At 53.3% G+C, this 20,593-nt stretch overlaps 2 protein-coding genes across 7 annotated transcripts; one reads left to right on the top strand and one right to left on the bottom strand.

Annotated features, from left to right (window-relative positions):
• Window positions 1–492: 492 nt before the first annotated feature.
• C12H16orf86 (chromosome 12 C16orf86 homolog) lies at window positions 493–7,161 on the bottom strand. Of its 2 annotated transcripts, XM_040571038.1 has the most exons (7): window positions 5,370–7,161; window positions 4,302–4,465; window positions 3,475–3,632; window positions 2,918–3,102; window positions 2,296–2,439; window positions 1,796–1,903; window positions 493–962 (listed from the first exon to the last, which is right to left on the bottom strand). In XM_040571038.1, exons 2-7 carry the CDS (start codon window positions 4,434–4,436, stop codon window positions 841–843), a joined length of 852 nt encoding a protein of 283 aa, XP_040426972.1. In that variant the 5' UTR covers window positions 4,437–4,465; window positions 5,370–7,161; the 3' UTR covers window positions 493–840. The 2 variants fall into 2 exon arrangements, with proteins under 2 accessions (XP_040426972.1, XP_040426973.1); XM_040571039.1 differs by lacking the exon at window positions 1,796–1,903 and having other exon boundaries at window positions 496–962; window positions 5,370–7,156.
• A 112-nt stretch (window positions 7,162–7,273) lies between these two features.
• ENKD1 (enkurin domain containing 1) lies at window positions 7,274–19,224 on the top strand. 5 transcript variants are annotated; one of them, XM_040571032.1, is made up of 11 exons: window positions 7,274–7,348; window positions 8,759–8,835; window positions 10,048–10,095; window positions 11,287–11,383; window positions 11,699–11,923; window positions 12,836–13,008; window positions 16,200–16,361; window positions 16,706–16,875; window positions 17,689–17,825; window positions 18,359–18,533; window positions 18,850–19,224. In XM_040571032.1, exons 4-10 carry the CDS (start codon window positions 11,299–11,301, stop codon window positions 18,517–18,519), a joined length of 1,113 nt encoding a protein of 370 aa, XP_040426966.1. In that variant the 5' UTR covers window positions 7,274–7,348; window positions 8,759–8,835; window positions 10,048–10,095; window positions 11,287–11,298; the 3' UTR covers window positions 18,520–18,533; window positions 18,850–19,224. The 5 variants fall into 5 exon arrangements, with proteins under 5 accessions (XP_040426966.1, XP_040426964.1, XP_040426969.1 ...); XM_040571030.1 differs by having other exon boundaries at window positions 18,359–19,224; XM_040571034.1 differs by lacking the exon at window positions 7,274–7,348 and adding an exon at window positions 8,180–8,557 and having other exon boundaries at window positions 18,359–19,224.
• Window positions 19,225–20,593: the final 1,369 nt, after the last annotated feature.

The raw sequence follows: 20,593 nt of genomic DNA on the forward strand, positions 1-20,593 counted from the left end.
GACCTTGATCCCAGTGGAGGAAGGGGGATGCCAAGGCTCCTGGGTGAGCAGGAGCACGTCTTGTAGCCTGGCTACAGCCTGCAAGAAGCCATTCTGCGCAGGGTGGGCAGCAGAGGGGGATGGTGCTGAAGGAGCACTGCTTTGGATAAGGTGAGTCCCTGCTGTGAAGTCTAGATTCTCCTATGCAGTCCTCATTTGTCTGAGGCAGATGTGGTGGAAACACCTGCTAATTAACACCGCGCACAGAGCTAATGCCTATTCAAGAGGCTTTAGCTGGCCAGCATGAGTGATGCTTCCTGCTGTTGCCCCTTAGCATGTACCTGGGTCTGCTGCAGTGCAAGCACGTCGCATTTCTCAGTTGGATCTGGAGGGTGAGTCTGTGCTAGATGTTGCTCTGGGCTTACATTAAGCCTGTTGCAACAATGCTCTGAGTTTCTGGACAGCTCACGCCCTAGTTTTCCTTCTTGAAAATCAATGCAAGGGGTGTGGTGGGATGGGGCCATGTTCTGCTGTCTGCTGGGATGAGAAGTGGTGATGCAGGGTCATCTCCAACAGCACGGGACACAGCTGGTCCCCTGGCTCCTGCTTTTCATACGTAAGGAAGAAATTATGACGCATTCTAACACCAAGCAGGTATATTTTATTATAAAAATTGTGGTGGTGTTTCCCTTGCCCCTCCTCAGGTATATCATGGTCTCTGCAACCAGGAAAAAAAAAAAAGGGGCAAATCAAACCAAAAAAAAAACCACGGTTGTTTGTATGGGCAAGGTGCTGATCACCACCCTGCAGGCCAGGCTGTAGTGGTCAAACAGGAGGCAGACAGCTGTGAGGCTATTTATCCTAAGGAAAGAGTGGTGACACCAGGTAGGCCGTGCAGCTGGGCATCTTCTCAATGTCAACCTGCATGGGTTTCTCATCCAGTGCTGGGGCTGGGATCTCCAGAACGCTGCTGGTCGAGGTTTCTGCAAGAGGAGTGAGTGGATCAACTGCCCATCTCTGAAACAGGATAAACCCAAGTGTTTGCAGTGGTGGGACACCAGGTCCCAGCAGCGTGGGTGGAAAGGTCTCACTGGGCCACCAGCCCGAGCTGCTTGGAGCAGACTTGTCGGTAGCTCCAGCTCAGGCTGGCCGTGCTTATGTCCCACCAAGTCTCAGAAACCACCTCTGCAGGTGAATCACCTCTGAAGTAGGATAAAGTGACAAAACCTGCCACCAAGGGCAGTCATCTACAGAACCAGCAGCACTAGTGGAGCGGAGCTGGCAGCGAGCTGTAAGCACTGCAAGTCCAGGTGATTTCTGCCATCTCAGGTAACCATATAACTTTAAAAGGAGCTACAGTCTGGCCGCTTCTTTCAAATAAAGCAGATGGTCTGAACCACACCAGCTCTTCTCCCTCTGTTTTCCGTATTTATAGCTGGTCACTGACAGCCTAGAGCAGCAGGACTGCAGAGCCTGGCTGCTGCTGGGTCTGTGAGCAGCAGCAAGGCTGAGGTGTGGAGGATCTGAGGGGCGCCATAGCATTTGGGGATTTATAGGAGAGTTGTGTCCAACCCTGTTGGTTTGGGCCTCTGGGAAGCTCCAGAGTGGCACATGCAAGGACAAAGTCTCCATTTCAGAGGAGGTGAGCTGTGGGGACCTGCAGGTCTCTGGTCACTGGCAGGACAAGGCCAGTTCCCCTCTCCCAGGCCTTCTCAGCCTTTCACCCTCTCCCTGCCTATTTACATGACCTGCCAGCAGGTCATTCCCTTCCTTGGTGGCCTGCTTGGCTTGGGGTCAGTGTTGCCTGGCCCTGTACCTTGTGGGTTATGCATGAGAGAGGCTGCAAAAGGGCTGTCAGTAAGATGAGTTCTCAATCCTTGGCTCAGCCAGTTTGTTAGTGGCAGATGACCTTGGGAGTCAAATGCTGCAGAACAATGAACAGAAAGCTCATTTTGGTGATATATCCCGTTCTGGTGCTTTCTTCTGCATCCACAGAAGGCCTACAGCTGCTTAGTAGTGCTGCAGAGCAGCATGTGCTTTGGAGAGGGAGCTGATGGATCCAACTTGTGCTAACAAAAGGCCCCAGGCAGGAGCTGTGCACCAAGGGGGAGGCAATGCCCTATAACACCTCAGCAATGTGCAGACTGTGACCTGCAGCAGGTTGTGCTGTGTTGCCCAAAGCTGGGGATCAGCAGCAGAGCAGCAGGCTCTCCTTTGCAGCTATTCGAGCTCAGACAAACACTCTCTGCCGCAAGGAGCAGGCATACGAGCTGGTAACCCAGAGGGACTCCAAATAACCCAACAAGCACACTGAACCTTGTTGGAGCTCTCCTTCCAGCTCTGGACCAGTTGCTGTCCCTGTGGGCCCTAGGGTTTCACCTCCTTCTTCTGATGGGCACATCAGCTCCGGCATGTCGAAGTTGATGTACTGGTACAAGGGCCGCAGGCGAGGCAGTCGTCCTGGAGTGGTACAAGAAGAGGCCAGCACTGACAACCACTCCCTGCCAGGGCTTTGCTGTAGCTCGGGCAGCACTAGTCCTGGAAGGTGAGGGAAGAATATTACCTCTGCTAGGACAGGAGCCAGGGACTGCAGGGGCAGGCATATGCCCTCTAGCCAGGGCTGCCTGGCCGGGTAAAAGCCAGGGACCTGTGGCCACATCCCAGAGACAAAACAGCAGCTGGAGGGAAGAGTGAGGGCAAGTCTGCCTGAGCATCACAGTGCTCAGCTGAAAATTCACCAGTGGCAGAGCCCCTGTCACCACCTGACCCACAGGGATGTTTCCAGCTCTGGGAGCAGCAGACAGGCTGGGGGCCACACTGACCTATTAAGGATTAAGCCTTAGAACGGCATTTATCCTGAGACAACTCAGTTAAAATCACCTAAAGCACGTGAGCTGCCAACCCAGACTGCACGGACACAGCCACCTGCTGTGCTCACCCAGTGTGTCCCGGGATGTGACCTTTCTGCATGGCTGCAGGTTGCTCCTACTTCTCCTTTTCTTGCTTTTCTTCTGCTTCTTGGCAGAGGAGCCAGCATTACCTCCGGGGCCGCCTGGCTCCACGGCAGCGGGATGCGCCCTCTGGAAATCAGCATGCTGCAGCACAAGGGCATGCAGGTCGGTCCTGTGGGACAGCAATCAGCCGTGGGGCAGGGCCAGCTCTGCGCTGGTACAGCTGAACGCTGAGAAGTTGCTGAGGTGGGAAACAGAGCCCTGTGGCACCTGTGGGGCTCCATGCCCCTCTGTGGGTTCTGCATCCAAGCACAGCCCTTGCCCTTGGTCTGTGCCTGGGGCTGGCCGGCACCTGGCTGCTCCTACCCTGCCAGGCTGGCTCAGCTCCTCAGCTCCCTTCCAGCACTGCTCTGGTTTCTCTGTTCTTTTAGACTCTAAGCAAGTCTGAAAATTCCTATAAACCAAGCTCCTCAATTCTCTTGCATGGTGGTCCCAGATGTGCTACAGCATGGAGCTGGCTCCTGAAGGAGATGGGGTGACTTACTTTGCCTCCTCGAGTCTGAAACCATAGGCCAGCAGCCAGGCCTGCAGTACCGGGACAGAGCCAAGGTCCATCAGTGCTGGGAAGAGCTCCTTGTACCTCCCCATCTCCTCTTCGTAGAACGTGGCGTGGATGACAACACCTCTCCCGTCCTCAGCCCACTGTGGCAGACATGGGGGGACAGCGCTGGAATAAGATGCCCCTGCCCTGCTGGTTCCTGCAACCGTTTTCCTTGTGCCCTGGCATGGATCTTGCAGCCACCATGGCTTGGACTAGCCAGCAGTAACTACCTGGATTTATGGGTTTACACCTAATATGGCCTCAAGGACTTGGGGGCAAGCCTAGACTACCCGTGTGTGGGAGCAACCCATGCCACTGCAGCTTGTCCCTCAACACCAGCGTCCCGCTGTCCTTCCCTGGGCTCTGGCTGTTACCCTGCCCGTGCATGGCCACGGGGCCACCACAAGGCCCTTGGAACAGCCTCAAGCACGCCAGCGGGGCAGAACACCCCAGCCAGATGGATGGGGACTTGGCTAGGAATTATTTATGCAGCTTAACTAGAAACCTGCAGATAAATGTTTGGGGTCATTTAATCTTGGTTAGAGAAAAATTTGGGAGTAACTTGGTGCCTTTTTTTCCTGATAAGTGGGCCCTGCCCCAGAGACAGCCACCCTCTGCAGAAAGGTGCTTTTGCTGTGCCTTCCCTCTCCCCAAATTTTGGTACACATCAGGGTCCCCTGCTCTTGGACAAGGCTCACACAGAGGCGTATGCTATGCTCTGCACCAGGGGACAAAGGTTGCTCCCATGTCAAACATGGCATTGCCCTTACCTCCAAGGCTTTGATGTCCGGGTTCTCCAGGGCTGCTGACAGCTCAGCCAGGATGCGTCCAGGCTCGTGGCCTCCACTCTGCTGCCCTGCAGGGCTGCCCACCAGGGCAGGAGGCTCCATCACGGATGCTGACATGGAGGAGGCTCCAGGCCACCAACCAGCACCTGTGTGGAGACCAACATCTGTAAGAAATTTTGTCCAGTGCAGGAGCTCACCCCAATCTGTGGCGCTCTGCCCAGACGGGACATCTGTCCCCAGGAGCCACAGGGACAATGGCCCCCATAGGTCTGGCAGCTTTGAGGAGGCTGAGCTCTGCCTGGTGCAAGACCCCCAGGAGTTGCTCCAAAGCAGCCAGCCCTAGGTACTCTCTTGTGACACCTGGGGACACAGGAGGCGGAAATGTTCCCAACACACCGGGTGCTGGGGCCAGTGCCCAGCTCAGCTGTTAGCCCTCTGCCTCCATCACTGCTTGTTCAATGTCTGTAACTGACCCGCTCAGCGCAGCAGGCCCATCTTTGTCCCTCTCCACCCACCCTGAGCTCCATGAAGACCCTGACTGCCCTAGCACAGCCCATGCAGCTGCCCTGTGCCTCTCTCGGGCCAAACACCAGCACCCAGACCCTGGCCTCAGCCTTGGCAGGGCCTCCCTGCCACAGGGAGCAAGGGGAGGCAGCCGCCCCGCCACGCAGGCCTCATATGTAGTGACGAGCTTGATGTCCTGACACATTAAGGACTATTCCTTTCTGCTCTAACCTCCTTCCTGAATTAACTCCCAGTTTGCCTTTTAAACAGCCAGACAAACACCATTTTGTCATTTCCATGGACTGTCTGTGACCCTGAGAGGCAGCAGGTACTGATCACCCGCCCTGGTGAACAGTGCACCTCACCACTGGTCCTGCCCACTCCATCTGCCATTTCCAGCCGCAAAATCCCACATGAGCGGCCCCACGCCCAGAAGGCAGCACAGGGAGGAGCAGTGTGGGCGACAGAAGCCAGCCATCGTTTTTTAAAGCCATGGTAACCCATGAGCGGTGGTAATTCATGCCCATCCTTCTTTTGAAGTCTCACCCGGGCCCTGGGCTTGGCCTGGCTCTGGGCTTGGTTTTGAAGGTGCCAGTTGGGAAAGAGATTCTGGAAGGCACCGGGGGAGGCCGTTACACCCTGCAGGGGACACAACAGCAATACGGCCTCAGATCCAGGCTGCCCACATAAACCAAGAGGTGGAAAAAACAGATGGGGATGTGGCAGAGCTGGGCTGACCAGGCTGCCTGTGGCAGTCCCAGGTGGTAGAAGAAGAGATGGTGTCAGGATTTGTGGGTTGGGAGGTTCAGGGCCCCAGGGACACTGCAGCGCTGGGACAAGTCACTGGGAGGTGGGGGGTCTCCATCCTCTGGGGGTGGCAGGTCTCTGCGACATGGCTGTGACAGCCCCAAGCTGGCCTTCACCAAGCCTGAACATATCAACAGCAAAACCATGGAAAGGACAGCACAGAGGAAGCTCTCTAGCCACCAAAAAGCAACGACAGATGAAGGGCACTCTTGGGCATACAGCTGCTGGCAGAGGCCGGCTGTATCTCGAGCTCACCATAATGCAGGGAAATGGCTCTTGCATGTTTATAAACATGCTGGCATTTTATTGACTCATCAGAATAATGTGGCAGTCAAAGAAGTGCTCCAACAGGTGAATGCGGTGCTTTCTGGCTGACCCCAGCACCAGCATCTCCTCCACAATAAATTTGTTTCACCATCCAGCACAGAAGCAGTGGCACTGGGATGTACTGTTACAAGGGAAAGCTGTGATTATGGGCAAGCACATCCACACCACACAGCGTGGTCTCCTGAAGCAGCAAAGCTGGTCAATCTGCGGCTCCTGTATTGCTGAACCTCCTGTGACCTCTCCAGTTTGACTGAGGCAAAGAAGTCTTCAGCACTTGCCCAGCAAACAAGGGCCTTTCAGCTTGACAAAGAGCATGTTCCATGGTTGAGAGCAAAAAGTCAGATTTAACCTAGAAGATAAGTTCAGCTGCTTAAATTGGAAAGAAATCATAAAAAGAGGAACTAAGACAATATTTCAGCAAAATAATGTCGAGTCCTGTTCTGTTCCTGGCTGCCTTTCAGTGTTTTCTTCCATGCCATGTACTGAGGTGTGGATTGAAGTTTGGATATTGGGGAACCTGTTCCCATATGTGCAAAATTTTATTTTTATTTTTTGCTTCTATTGCTGCAAGAAAGCCTGCGAGCACATATAAAGGGAGCAACACGTCACAGCAAGCAACCTCCTGCGTTCATGTGAGGTGCACGTAAAAGTCGAAGGGGTCAACACAGCGTGGAGGACTCCCTAAGCCCTGCAGGATGCTGGAACACCGAATGCTCGACAGGCAGCCTGCAGGCAAGCTGTCAGCGGGTGCGGCAAGGGGCAACACGCAGCACGGCCCCCGCACCACTGAAAAACCAACAGATGGAAGGTGTGGTTTGTACCTTGCAATCTCCCCTTCCCTCTGGCTTTGCTCTTAGCCCAGCCTGAAACAATCTATCGCACATACTTGAGAACTTCTGTTAAAAAAAATAAAAGGGGGGAGTGGTGGGGGGCGGTATAAATTGGAAGTATTTTGTAGCTGTAAAGATATTAGCTCTGCCCAGCCACATCAGAGTGGGGTGATCCCAAACCCAGGGCTGTCAGCTCCTGCATCGGGGACTAACTGCCAGAGCCCAGCAGAGCCTGAACACAGGACCTGTGGAGGAGCCATCAGCAGGGCGCCCTCCTCCACGGGAGGGTTCGTCAGGGGAACCTGGGAGGGGACAGCAGACAGCCGGCCCCGAAGGTATCTTCTGGAGGAAAACCAGCGAAATGGGTTTTGAGCAGTTCCCCGGGGAACCCGTCAAAGCGGGGGCCCCCCACTCAGACCCCACCCCCCGGCAGCCCGCTGCTCCCCGCCGCCCCCACGCCCCTCCCGGCCCGGCCCGGCCCGGCCCCCCCCATCCCGGCGGAAGCGGCCGTTGCCGGGGAGCGCGGCGGCTCCGTGCGGGCCGGGCTCCAGCACCGGGCGGGTGCGTGCGGCCGGCCCCGGGGCCTGGCGGCCGTGAGGGGCCTGGGGGCGGCGGAGGCGGCGTGGCGAGGCCCGAGGGCCTCGGGGTGGGCGCGCCGCGGGGGAGCCGGGCTGGCGGCCGCACGGAGTGGGGGGGGGGCGCTCGGCTCGGGCTCCGGGAGCGGCTCCGGGGAAGCCTCCGGGGGCTCCTGGCGGCCCCGAAGCGCTGCGGGTTTGCCAGGCGCCAGCACCCTGCTCTTCCCAGACGCATGGGGAACAAAAGGAGGCAAGAGATGTTTTTCTGGGCTGTCCAGGTGTTGCGCAGCGGAGCTTTGTGTCTCGGCATGAGTCCCAAACCGTGCTTTGTGTTGATTTCCCATAACAAAGCAGCCAGTGGAGGCAGTAGGCTGTCCCTGAACTCGTTGTTACACGTGAGGTCCTGTAACCTCAGCACGCAGCTCATCCGTGCATCAGAGAAGACTCCTGCGTCCTCCTCCTCCGCTCTCTTGTCCTACTCAGAGAGGGTTTGGCTGCAGCCGTGTTCGTGCTCTGACAGACCCACCTCAGTCTCCGGCTTCCTCGCAGGGCTGAGCACAGCTTGCGTTCGCCTCCACGGCAGGATGCTGCTGCGGGACATGCCCTTGACTCCTCGGCAGCCTGATAACTGGCTTTGTTCCTAACGGGCTGGAGGTGGGTGCGTGCCCTAGGAGGGAACAGATGTCCTACGTGCAAACGCCAGTACCACGGGTGGCAGTACCTGGCCCCCTTTGTTTCCAGAGAGACAGAAAATAGGCCTTGGAGACTCGCAGGTGGGGAAGAGCTGGTGGTATCCGAGGCAGCTGCGTTGGGAATAGCATTAAAAGGGGAGAATTAATCTCCCCTTGCAATTTATAGGGAGTAGCAAGGGGAAGGTGTTGGCACAGACCAACATCCCTGGGTAGGCTTACAGTACATAAATGCACATTAAGCATTGCCTGGACTCCAGGGGTGGGGGAAACTGCCCAGTTCAACCCTGCCCTTCTCTTCCGTCTTCATTTCCCTTTTTCCCCTTCCTGTCAAATACGTTCATGCTGGGTGCTGGACCCCCTCATCCTGGAAGCAAGGGAGGCTTCGGCCCTTGGCTGAAGGAGTAGCAAACTCAGTCCCTCTTGCTCTGAAGCGTTTGCTCTTGTGACCACATTTCCTGACCCCTGGTTTTACCTTGGAGTTCCTGTGCTAGGTATCTGCTCAGGTCTGTGTGCCACCTGGTTTTAATGCAGCCTTGGGGCCCTGAGGTTATTCCAGTGTTTCTGTCCATTTCAGCCAGAAGTGGAGGAAGGAAATAAACAGCCAAGAACAGCTGCATTGAGACTAGCCATTTGATTTGTTTCTGATGAATTACTCTGCTTATCACAGTTCATTGAGGGATCTTTTTTTTCTGTCCTTTTTGCAGAGGTTGACTTGTAGAAGCATAAAGCTTGTTTCAGCTCTGTGTGTGGCAGGAGCTTCCTGGCCAGGGACCCAGGCCAGGTGAGTACCCGCTGAGCTCTTGAACTCTCTGAGAAGAGGTAGGGCTGGAGACTGCATTTTCCTGACTCCCAGGTCAGGATTAAGTTGTAGTCCTGGAGGGGAAGGGAGGGAAGCCAGCTGGGCTCAGACAGCATGAGTAAGGAATGCTGTATTCGCTTGGTTACTTTGGAAACTGGTGACACCTCCTCTGTAGCCATGCTGACTTCAAGTGAGCCCTGTGGCTAGGAGCAGCATTGCTGCTTTCCTGGCTTGCTCTGCAGACTGGCACTGGATTAAGAAGTTGCACACATGAATTTGTTTACCTAGACTTAATTGGACTGAGTTTGTGGAGTCTGCCTACATTTCCGAGAGGCCCTAGCCTGTGTGGAGGCTTTAAATAGTGTCTTTCTAGTGGCAACAGGTCAGATACTTTTGATGTTTCAGTTTCTAACACACTGATAGGGATGCTTTTCTGCGTACAAATGAGTTTGGCTGAGCCAGCTGTCAGGTCACAGCTGAAAAGGACTGGTCCTGTTTCATCCTCTGTGTTTGTAGGTAGATGTTCCTGCTGCTTCCCTTGTGCTTGCCACAGTGCTTCTCTGATCCCCTTGTGGGGGCAACAGCCAGGTTACATTTGGGCAGAATGTTAAACAGGCTGAAAACTAAAACAGCAAAAGAAGTGAGTTGTTTTTGCAGGTGTAGTGAGTTAAGTCGGCTCAGATCAGGGCCATCTCAGCTACAGAGCTGTCACAAGAGATGAAGCAAAAGGGTGGGAGCAGCAGTGGAGGAGGTCTGCACATCCCCTGCTGGCAGAGGGAGCTGCTTAGTTCACAGCTTTGTTCAAATATGCCCGTGGTCAGCAGGAGCAGAGCAGCCACCTAGAAAGTCTGTGCTTGGGAGCTGGAGGCTTGGCTGCTTCATCCTGGGGCCAGATGACACGGATGCTGGTGGCTTGTGTCCTGCATGGGTGGGTGCACTGTAGGTGCCTAGATGGGCAAAGCACTTGCTATTGTAATAAGGTTGTCTGATCTTGCAAGATCCAAATCCAGAGGCGATGTGACTTGCAAATCAGGGAGTGGGTGTCATTTGCAAATTCCCTGCAGCAGGGCAGGGTGCTGTTGGGATGTGAAATGTGACTTGTTTTAAGGTATAAACGAGCCTTCCATCCCCCACCTCCCATCAGCTTGCCTTTCCTCCTTCAATCCCCCGCACTAATTGTCTGCTCTGTTACAGGTCCTGATTCCAGTCTGTCATTCTGTGTGTAAATTACTGTCTTTGAAGGTGAGTTCAGATCAAGATCAGATGTGAGTTTCAAGGCCAGTAGTTATTCTGGAGTAATCCCTTGGTAAACAGTTTTTCTAGAATGAGAGAGCCTGTTCTGGCTTAGTTGGATTCATTTTAAAGGATATTAAACAGTAAGAAAACAATGCCCTTTTATTGCAGTCTGAGAGTCTGTATCTGAAGCTCTTCAGAAATAGCTTTTCCAGAGTAGCTGGGTACAAACAAGCCACTGGACATGCTTACTGGTGTGCAGTAGTCAGCATTGCTTACATTGCCTCTGCAGTTGTGTCTGGGAGATAAGTAATAGCTTTTTGCTAATGGGCCTCATGTCAACAAGGGTGATTTAACAGGGAAGACGGCAGTGCATTAGTTGCTATGACTCAGGCTCACTCAGCCTTGTACTGATCATTTATTGGTTTATAAATTAAACTGAAGATGCTGTGTCCCATCAGTGCTGGCATGCTGGGGATTCTAAAAAGGGGCTCTTTCAGTAGAGTTGTCTCTGAAATCTTTAAATTACTGTCTCAGGAGTCAGGCTATGCAGGCTGTAACCCCAGCTCTTACAGCAATGACTCCAGTCAAGCTGACATGGCTCCTGTCAAAATCATGGCATGACTCCGATGACTTATTGAGCTCTAGTGGCATCGTCCAAAACACCATCAGCCTGTGCTTGTCAGTGCAGCGTCTCCATTTGAATCCTCATATCCAGAGCGAGGAGCAAGTCCCTCAAGTTTATTTCCTACGGGGAAAAGGTGCTATCCAAAAGATCTCGGTGGGCAAGGAAATAGGTGTTGGCTGCTGCCAATCTACCTTGTGTTTTGTGTGCACTAAAGGTACGCAGGGCAGTTAAAACAGCTTGGCTCATGCTTGTGTATGTATATCAGACTGTCCTGTATAGAAGAGCAAAGTCAGGAAAGATTTTCCGTGCTGAAGATACTGGTATTACAACAACCACAGACATTTCAGGATCAATGCTGGTTAGTCCCACAATAGCGACAATGCTGCTCTATCCCTTGCCTCACCTGCATGGAGTCCATTTGGGGTTGTTTTCTACTTGCAGGTCATCTGTGCAGCTGGGTTTGAGCTGTCTAGGGAAGGTCAGAAGTTCACATATACATTAAATGCAGCTTTGCAGTGGCTCCATGAGCCCTGTTCAAATCCATTCTCAGTGATGGTTGGTTTCTGTTGCAGAGACAGAGCAGGATGTGTGAAGGGCCATCCAAGATTTCTGGGCCCATTCCTCCAGACCCTACACTTTTTCCAAACTGCTGTAGACGCCCTTTTTCAGGTGAGTCCTCAAGTGCTATGTTATGGATGTGCATTTTTGGACTTTAGCATGATGCAGCTTGCCCATTTTCTGTCCTTATTCTTTGTTGTGCTCAATAGTCTTGGCCTCTAACCCACACCAATGCAGGGGTGCTTCTGCTGCCTCACCAGTGAAAGTGAGGTGCTCTGTACAGCTGGTTGAAAGATGGGAAAACAGGAGGCAGAGGTGGAGGGGGACCTTCAGCATTGCTTGCAGTTGAAGTTGCAGTTGAAGAAAAACATGAGGTAAAATCCTGATCTGCTTCTCTCCTTCCCTCTCCTTCTTCTTTCTCTGTAGCTCGAGGGAGGCTGGAAGGAAATGCTCAGAAACTGGATTTTAGCTCTGCCCCCCTGGACCTACCTCCCAGCTCACATCATGCTTTGAGCAGTGCCCGCCAGCTCCAGCCAGCCCCTCGCATTCGGCCCAGTGGAAAGGACTTTCTGGAGAAGGGACACAAGGGGACACTCAGTCTCCTGCTGCAGCTGGAGGGGCTCTCTCTTGGTGGGGGGCTGCCAGTGAAGAGTAAGTACAGCTGAGCCCTTGCTGACATGACCTGCACTTGGAGCCAGGGATGATGCTCCAGGGATTTGGGTGGATTCCTCAGCTCTGCTGCCCAAGGAGAGCTCGAGCTTCACAGGGCCAGTCACCTTATCTCCTGCCTTCGCCCTGCGTGCCTGCGGGCTGGCAGTGGTATCCCTGGGCCATTGCCCGTGCTGCTGTGGCTTCCCTCAGTCCAGTCTGGCCAAGGTCTGCAGTGGGAAGAAGGACTGCAGAAAGACACTGTTTAATTTGGACTGAGCAGCCAGTCATGGATGAGAGACTGCTGAGAGATGCTAGAAATAAATCCGTACTTTCTAGTTTGTTACTGGTGAACTTTGCTACTAGTTTGCTACTAGCTGTTCTTGAAATCTTAATGTATAGAGCATGTTTAATCCAGGGAATTCCTTGTTACTGAAGCCAGGCAGGATTCAGGAAGATGGTTCATACATGTGGCTACTGAGGACACCTTTGCAAAAGGTGTTCCCTTCTCCAGGGAAGACACCTAGAGTAAAGTCAGAGGTCCAGAAAGGAGGTAAAGCTGAGCACTGGCTGTCACTTCATTGGCTTTGTGTCCTGGTGCTGCCCCGAGCTCTACCTGGTGCCAGCGTGGTGTTTGCCTGCTGGTGGCTACTGCAGGTGCTGTGCCAAAACAGGAGGGGAATGCAAGAGGATTTGGTTGGGCCAGTTGAGATCTTCCCAGAACAGGGTCGGCACAGGAGTGTGTCTATCATTGGAAAAATGCACAGATTGTCTAGTCTGCAGGTAAGGGGAGAGCTTGTTATTTCTGTGGGCAGCTTTGGAGATGGAGCTGTCAGCTCTGGTGCCGTGCTCCAGGAGTCCATATCCATTGGCAGTGTTTGAGGGCTGAAGGCTGCATCTCCCCTTGCTGTGCAGGGAAAGAGTCCAAGGACCATGAGAAGGAAAATGTGAGGCGAATAAAGGAAATTCAGAAGAAGTGCAAAGAGAAGGAGCGAGCCCGGGAGCACAGCCAGCCCAAGCCTGTGAAAGCTCTGTGGAAATCCCAGAAATACGAGAATGTGGAGTCAAAGGTGAAGGCCAGACTGCAGGTGGGTACCCACTGAGCTCTTGAACTCTCCTAGCCTGGAATGCAGGTGAGAAGAGGAAAATTTCATCACACCCACTGCCTGCAGGCTCCTGTTTGGCCCTTCTGTTGTAGAGATCTAAAGATGATTCCTGGGGCAATGCAGAGCAGCCTTTATAACATATCCCTGTCTCGGGGTGCATCCAGCTGGCTTTTCAGCTTCACAGTGTTTGGGGCAACTCTTGTCTGGGGGTTATGCTAGGAAGCCGTGGTATTCTGCCCCAAAGATCATTGTTCTCACCATTTCTGCATGGAACTAGGACAGAGAAGGAGAGGTCAGCCTTCAGGCTGCTGCAAACTTGGGTCCAGCTCTTAGGACCCTTTGGATCCACAGTGGGCCATATCTCTGTATTATTCTTCAAGTGCTTGTCCTGGTTAATAACCACTGAGCAGTGGGGGCACACAAACACCTACCAGGCAGCCAAGATGGAGGTCTTCTGGCTCCAGTGCAACCAGTAGGGGTGTATGCACTTCCCGGCCTCTGTACATGTGCTTGTGGTAGGAGAGATGTGGGGCTGTGCCATGTTTCCTCAGGTTTATCAGCTGTGTAGCTGAGCTGAAACATTTATAGCTTCTGTTCTGAGTAGCTGTCTGGTTTTGTGTAGTTTTGCTTTTGGCTTATTTCTTTTTCTTCCTCTGGATATTTTTTTCTCCCCTGATGAATACCTGGTGAATACCTGGAATATGTGGTGCCTCTCTTGGAGGGACTTCCAAAACCCACTGAAACGCCTCACCAAAGAAGCTGGGTAACGCCTCAAGCATCACCACTTACGCAAGCCCTTTCTTAGTGCTCCATTGCTGAGCTGGAGCCTTCAGGTTCCTCCTAATCTCTGCATTGCTTCCCTCCAGTTTGTGGCCCTTGAGCCAACTTTTGATTCATCATATGTATTGATAAGAACTACAAAAATTGGCAAAATGCTTTCCAAGCTAGTGGTTCCAAACATTATATCCCCTCTTTCTGGTGTGCTGCCAACCTTCTTTCTGGTATCTGTGACCCTTCCACACACAGGAGCAAGCCAACATGTGCTTCAGGAATACAAACCTTGTTTCTATTGTTTAACAAATCATCTGGATTAGAGGATGATTAAATGATTGAGATAGGTGTTTTTGTTTGTGTGTGGGGGGGTGGGGATGGTCTCTTTGTAGACAGTTTCTTTGTGGTGTGTTACTTGTGCTCTGTGGATTTGGAAGTCCTGGAGCCGACTCTTGTTGCTGTAACTGTTGCTGTAGCCCTCCTAGAGCTTCTGTGTTCCCTCCAAAGGATCTCCACCTTCTGTGGAGCTTCTGCTAAGAGATGAAATTGGTTCTTAGGTCTTGGGAGTCTAGCGTTGAGTTTTTCTTCTGTCCTCTGTCCCTGAGGCCGTAAACTGTAGCAGCTGCTTTGACAAGGGCTCTAGCACTCTCCCAGTGCTCCCATGAAGGCAGACAGGGTGCACTGCAATCTGCTAGTACCCTCCTAAGATTACAAACTTTTTTTTTTTGACTTCTAACCAACCCCAGTAGTTAAAAGCGCTTTTCATTAACTTATTGGAGAGATCTGAGTCTCCTGGCTCCTGCTGAAGAAAGACTGATCACCTTTGGAGCGTGATCAGTTTAGGCAGGGCTGAGGGCACTGCATACAGCACCAACCTAGTCCTTATGTCAAAATGACTGATGTTACTGTCCTACCCAACCTTCAGTCTTCAGGTCTGCCAAGCTAACTATACCAAGCAATGAGGGATGTGCCTCAAGAGGACTGCAGTTCAGTTGACAGAGCATCCAAGACCTTGGGCAAAGTTTTGGAGGCTGCCATGTAGAGTTCTGTCAGTTCCAAGAGCAGAACAGTGTGCCACTTGTATTTAGCGTAAGGTCACCTGCTTGTCACAGAGCTGACTTGCAGTTTTCAGGGTCTGTTTGAGAACTACCTCAGACTGACTTGTCACAAACTGCCTGTTAGAATTCGGACAGTGTCACCTTGTTCTGAAGCTAGCCAATACCTCTGACAATGCCTCCCAGATGCAGTTCCACCCTCCCCAAACTACCAGACTCCCTCGCTCTTCACTCCTCTTTCTGTCCAACATGGGACAACCACAGATTCAGGGTGCAAAACGGAACAGCACTTGAGAACAGCATCTAATTTGTGTGTCTGCCGGCTTCGTGCCCCCCTGTGTCATTTCATTAAAGCTTGCTATAGCAGGTCTCTGCAGTATTCTCTGGATTTATGGAGGTGGCCAGCGAGGAGGCTGGGGGTGCACAAGAAGCTGAGAGGGGACACAGCCAGGACAGCTGACCCCAGCTGGCCAAAGGGATGTCCCGAACCATGTGGCATCATGATCAGCAATAAAAGCTGGGATAAAGAACGAGGAAGGGGGAGTGATGGTGTTTTTCTTCCCAAGAAAACATAATGTGTGATGATCCCTGCTTTACTGGAAGTGGCTGAACACCTGCCTGCTGATGGGAAGTAGCAAATTAATTCCTTGGTTTGCTTTGCTTGCATGTGTGGCTTTTGCTTTACCTAGTAAACTGTCTTTATCTCAACCCATGAGTTCTTGCACTTTTACCATTCCAATTCTCTCCTCCATCCCACCTGGGGAGAGTGAGCAACTGGCTGTGTGGTACTTAGCTGCCTGCCAGGGTTAAACCACAACTCTGTATTTCAACTTTCAGCACACTTACTCCACTCTGGAATTTGCACTTTTCACAGAAAGATTTCTGCTTTCTATGGAGTCATGATCATTGCCAGTTTGGACTGTCCATTTAGATTGTCCCTCGCACTGGTAGGTATCTCTGTAGGGTTATCTATCTGATGTTGCTTTCCTTTCATGCCTACAGGATTATTCACTAAAGAGGGACTCTCTGGTCAATGCTACATATGCTTGTGATCCACATGTATGTTTCTACAGGCCTTTTTTCTTTTTTTAGTGTTCCTTACAAAGTTCAGTTGCCAGGTCTGGATTTGTTGCCATAAGCAGTCTGGTTTGGCCTTTGCTGGCTGTGATTCATGCACGGATTGCCTTCTCCCAAGAGCTTCTGCCAAACTGTGGAAGAAAGAGCATGTTGTCAGTTGTCAACTGGAAACTCACAGCTGAGCTTGTGGTTGACCACACAAACTTTGCCCGGTGGGTTTCTCTTTGCTCAGCATCCCTCCAGTAGCCTGTCTCTTCTCGCCTTTCTCAGGAGAGCTCCCCGCCTCCGAATCCAGAGACATTGAAGTTTCTGAGGGCATATTCTCGCTGTGGCCCTGGGATCAAGCCATGCAGACCACTTTCCCCAAACCTTGCCAGAATGAAAGCAGGTGCAGGCACAGAGGCTCCAGAGGCACTAGGTGCTGAAACCAAGGTGAGTTGCAATCTACCTATGGGCTCCCAGGGGTTTCTGTCACTTGTGCATTGCTCCTGCTTCGTACACTTCATGTGGAGTCAGCTTTAGGACTTCAAAAAGGCGTTTTTTAGGTTTTGCTTTTTTTTTTTGGCACCTGCCTTCTCAAACCATGGCCATAGCTACTGCCTGTCTATGGCTCTGACTCCTGAGATGGCACAGGCTGAGGGTGCGTCCATCCTGCTGTTGTACACCTGCAGTTTAGCGTCTCATGCAAGTACCTGTTTGCTTTCTCTCTTATGGGGACAAGGGCAGTTGCCTGTGTGCGCTAAGCAAGCTCCTGCTGCCTCCCCTTCTCCTTTCAGATCCAGGTGGAGGGCAGGAGCATTGACTTCATTAAGCACAACGCCCGCAATGCCAAGCGGGCCCCGCTGCGGCGCTCCCAGTCACTGCAGGCGATGGCTGAGCTGCTGGAACAGAGGCACCGGGAGCAGGAGGAGTACAACGCCAAGCAAAAGGGCCACGTCCCTCAGTAGTATGTATGCCCCTGTCTGGTCCATGAGAGTTCCTGCCATGAGCCCACCTCCCTTCACTACATCCCCCAACTTCTACGTAGACAGAGGCCTGGGGAGCAGGGGCCAGAGTCTCTCACCATATGCTGGCAGTGCGATTGATTGTGGCCTGGGGGAATAAATGCAAACCTTGCTGAATTCTTCATTTAACAAGCACCCCATGGCCGATGTGACAGGGCTTGGAAAGAATTTTGTCTCCTCCTTCCTTGCTGGCCACTGTTAGAATGATGCTAACTTGGATGCTCTGTGTGCTCTGAGAAATGTGCTCCTGCCCCTTTGCAGGCCTTGCTTCACGTGATCTTCAGTGTTAAAAGGCTTGTTTTCAGAGGCAGATAGCTTGGTTTGCTTTGCAAGCATTCATCCTGCCTTGGACCCGGAGTCTGAGGAGCATCCAACTAGTGACTTGCATTTTAGGGTTCTGAGTGAAAAGCAGTTCTGGGGCCCCCAACAGCTCCTGGGTGACCCTTTTCTAGGACAGGCCACTGTATGAGTCCTTCGGCTGTTTGCTGTGTCTGTCCTTCTCTGCCAGCATCCACTTTGTCCAACTTCATTCCATCATTGGCCCGTGGATGTTTTTGAGAGGACTCCATGTTCTGGAGCAGAAGCAAGGAGCAGAAGCCCTGAGATATGCCAGCAGACGGGTGGGGGTGCTGCCAGACCTTGGCTTCTGTAGTCCTCTAGCAGCAACACGGAGACCAGAAGGGCTCAAAGGGCTCGATTCTTGGGCAGTCATTCTTGCCAGATGTGCTGACATGGGCTTTCATTTGCCTTGACAGCCTGCTGGAGAGGAAGGAGCTGTGGCGCAGACAGATGGAGGAGCAGCTGCGAAGCCTGCCAGATCCTGACACGCCACCTGGTCATACCATGATGCCGGAGGGTCAGCGGCTGGAGACGCTCAGCAATCTGAAGCAGAGTAAGAGGAAAAGAAGCAGGGATTCCAGCTCAGAAAAATAGTTAGGATTAGGGGAAAGCAGAGTTCTGGGGCACTGGCTTGCCACCTGATTTCCTGCCACTTGGAGAGAGGCTGAAATAAGGCACGTTTCTGGGATAGTGCAGGAATCACTGCACTTGATCTGTGTGTGTGGAAGGAGCAATCTCCTTCAGCTTGGTGGGAAATGCAGGTTACGAGGCTGGCTCCCTGGAGCGGGCTTGGCCCAGGGGACCTGAGCTTAGGGTTACTATTGCTGTTAAAATGAAAGAACAGTTTTGGTTGGAAGGGGCCTTCAGAGGTCTCTAGTCCAACCCTAGCTCAAAGCAGAGGTTTCTCAAAACTGTGGCTTTGGTCCTCGTCCAGTTGTTTTTTGAAGCCAGGGATGGGTATTCTCTCAAGGTCCTTGTTCCACTGCTGCCACCATTTCATGACTGAAAATGAGGGTATAGTGTTAGGAAAAAGACAAATTCCTTTCCTCTTCCACTCATCCAGATTTATTTTTTTTTTCCTTCCAGGCCAGCAGCAGCTGCTAAAGGACCTGGTGATGCTGCCAGTGCGTGCAGACACCCTCAGCATTCAGAAGAGGCGGGTAGAGCTTGAGAGGAAGCTCTCCCAGATAGAGGAGGCCCTCAAAATTTTCTCAAGGCCCAAGGTCTTCATCAAGATGGACTCCTGAGCTGTTGGGGCTAGGTGTGTTGTGCTGCTCTGCGCAAGCATCCTTCATCCCTGGGAAGGGCTGAGAGTTTGGGAGGGAAGGAGAAGAACACAGGTTCAGGACTTTGGGCCCATGGGGGTGCCCATACTGTGTTGAAATGCAGTTGGCACCTCTTGCTTTTGCTTCCAGTGCTGGAAAAAGGGAGGGAGATGAGCTAATTTGCTTTGTTGTGCAGCGTGGAGAAACAGTTGCCTCTGTGCTGCTTGACTTCTCACAGAGATCAGCTATGTGCTCTGAGTCCATGGCACAGATCTCATCACCTCTTCTTTTCCCATTTCTATAAACTCATAGGAGGTCTCCCATGCTGCTGCCTCTGCAGTTTCTTGTCCCTCTCTTCCTCCGAGGTCATGGCTCATTCTGGGCACTTGCAGACTTGGCTGCATGCAGAGCAGCCTGACCAGCAGCCATGCAGAGCCTTGCACTGCGTGGCTGCCATGTGTGCCCTGGGCCTCTGCGCTGACCCAGCCCAAGCACGCAGCCCGTGCCTCTGCACCCTCTGACCTGCTGGATGCGCTCAGCAGCTTGAAGACAGCAAAGAGGAACAGAACTCCAGTCCTTCTCACCCAGGAAGAGCTGGAGTGGCAGCAGGGGGATCTGGTAGGGTGTCTGGAGAGGCTTTTGCTGTCTGTGGGGCAGGATGTGCTCCAATAAAGCATTGTTTCCCTCCGCTGGTGTGTGTGCAGCTCCCAGTGGGCTCAGCAGAGCCTGCGGGGTGGTGATGGGCAGCAGGAACCAGCAGCATTGATGTGGTGCAACCAGGGGGAGAGACATGAGTCCCCCTGCATGAGATGGTCTGAGGGATTAGGTTTTACAGGGCTCGGGCGCAGGGACATAGTGGTGAACTTGGAGTGGAGTCACTGAACGTGCACGGAAATCCCACCAGTGCCGTCTTCAGCCCAGTGCCTTGTGCCGGGCCTTGTTCAGCTGGGTTTGGAACATCTCCAGCCACGGGGTTGCCACCACTGCTGCACAGGGTGAGGAGCGAATGCTGTATGCAGCTGCCTTGTTGCAGGGGGTGGCCTGATCCTTGAGCAGGATTTGGGGCTTGCCAGGGCAGTGGGATGTTGCAGGGCAGCCTCGCCCTGTGTCCGCAGCCCTGCAGTGCCCTGGGCTGTTGGGGCTGTTGCTTCTGCCAAGCCCCAAGGAAGCTTTCAGTGCTCGGGGGCTGGAGGAGGCAAGGTGCCAGCTGGAAAATGGCCTCGTGCTCCCATGGGGCTGTCCCTCAGGGCATCGCTGCCGCAAGGCTGAGCTGGCTGGATGAGGGCTGCGCTTAGAACAGCACTGGCCCTGTTATGGGAAGCGCAGGGGCCGTGTGTGCCAGCCCCCATGCACTTCCCTGCTGTAAACAAGCCTGGACTAACCAGCTCTGCTGTCTGGTTTGCTGTCTTGCCCGTCTAGGGCCTTGCTCAGTGGCCACAGGGAGCTGCTTCCAGCTCAGCCCTCGCAGTCCCAGAGGACTGAAGGTCCTGCTCCTCCCATCGGCCAGGTGCCACCACACGCCCTGCACCGCCGCACCCACAGGAGGACCCTGTGTTGGTTGGGCCCTGGGCAAAGGGGCTGGGAGTGCTGATGTTGGGCATCACTGCTAAACCAACGCAGCAGCTTCCCCCCAGCATCTCCTGTGTGGCTTGCGCCTCCCGAGCTCGGGGCTGGAGGAGGATGGAGCTGCGCCATCCCCTGCAGCAATTACTGGGGCTGGGTGCTGCTGCCAGCCTGGGGGCCACCCGTGTCCCTGCAGGCATCACTGGGGGACAGTGAGGGGACCGTGGAGGGAACAAGGTGGGAATGTGCCCGCAGCAGGCTGGGAGGACCAGGCGAGGCTCCCTGTGCCTGGACATATGCAGCGGGACAGAGGGGCGCAGGGGGATGATGTGCCCCAGTGTCCTTCCAAAACTCCCCACGATGGGCCTTACCGGGGCCGCCCCAAGCAGCAGCAATGCCACAGTGCATGCCGGGGGTACTGTAGGGTTATTGCAGAGGAAGTGCCTGCCCTGTCCTGTGGCGGAGGCCATTTGCTGTCCTGGAGGGGGAGCAG

The sequence above is a fragment of the Cygnus olor genome, chromosome 12, assembly GCF_009769625.2.
Source record: "Cygnus olor isolate bCygOlo1 chromosome 12, bCygOlo1.pri.v2, whole genome shotgun sequence".
NCBI classification, from domain to species: Eukaryota; Metazoa; Chordata; class Aves; order Anseriformes; family Anatidae; genus Cygnus; species Cygnus olor.

What these genes read in the sequence shown, in the direction of transcription:
- C12H16orf86 (XM_040571038.1), bottom strand. Translation starts at nt 4,436, where the DNA reads ATGTCAGCATCCGTGATGGAGCCTCCTGCCCTGGTGGGCAGCCCTGCA. An exon ending in CGGACATCAAAGCCTTGGAG is followed by an intron (nt 3,633 to 4,301) that starts GTAAGGGCAATG and finishes TGTCTGCCACAG; the next exon opens with TGGGCTGAGGACGGGAGAGG. An exon ending in CACATCCCGGGACACACTGG is followed by an intron (nt 2,440 to 2,917) that starts GTGAGCACAGCA and finishes GTACCACTCCAG; the next exon opens with GACGACTGCCTCGCCTGCGG.
- ENKD1 (XM_040571030.1), top strand. Translation starts at nt 11,299, where the DNA reads ATGTGTGAAGGGCCATCCAAGATTTCTGGGCCCATTCCTCCAGACCCT. An exon ending in CTGTAGACGCCCTTTTTCAG is followed by an intron (nt 11,384 to 11,698) that starts GTGAGTCCTCAA and finishes CTTTCTCTGTAG; the next exon opens with CTCGAGGGAGGCTGGAAGGA. An exon ending in TGGGGGGCTGCCAGTGAAGA is followed by an intron (nt 11,924 to 12,835) that starts GTAAGTACAGCT and finishes CTTGCTGTGCAG; the next exon opens with GGAAAGAGTCCAAGGACCAT.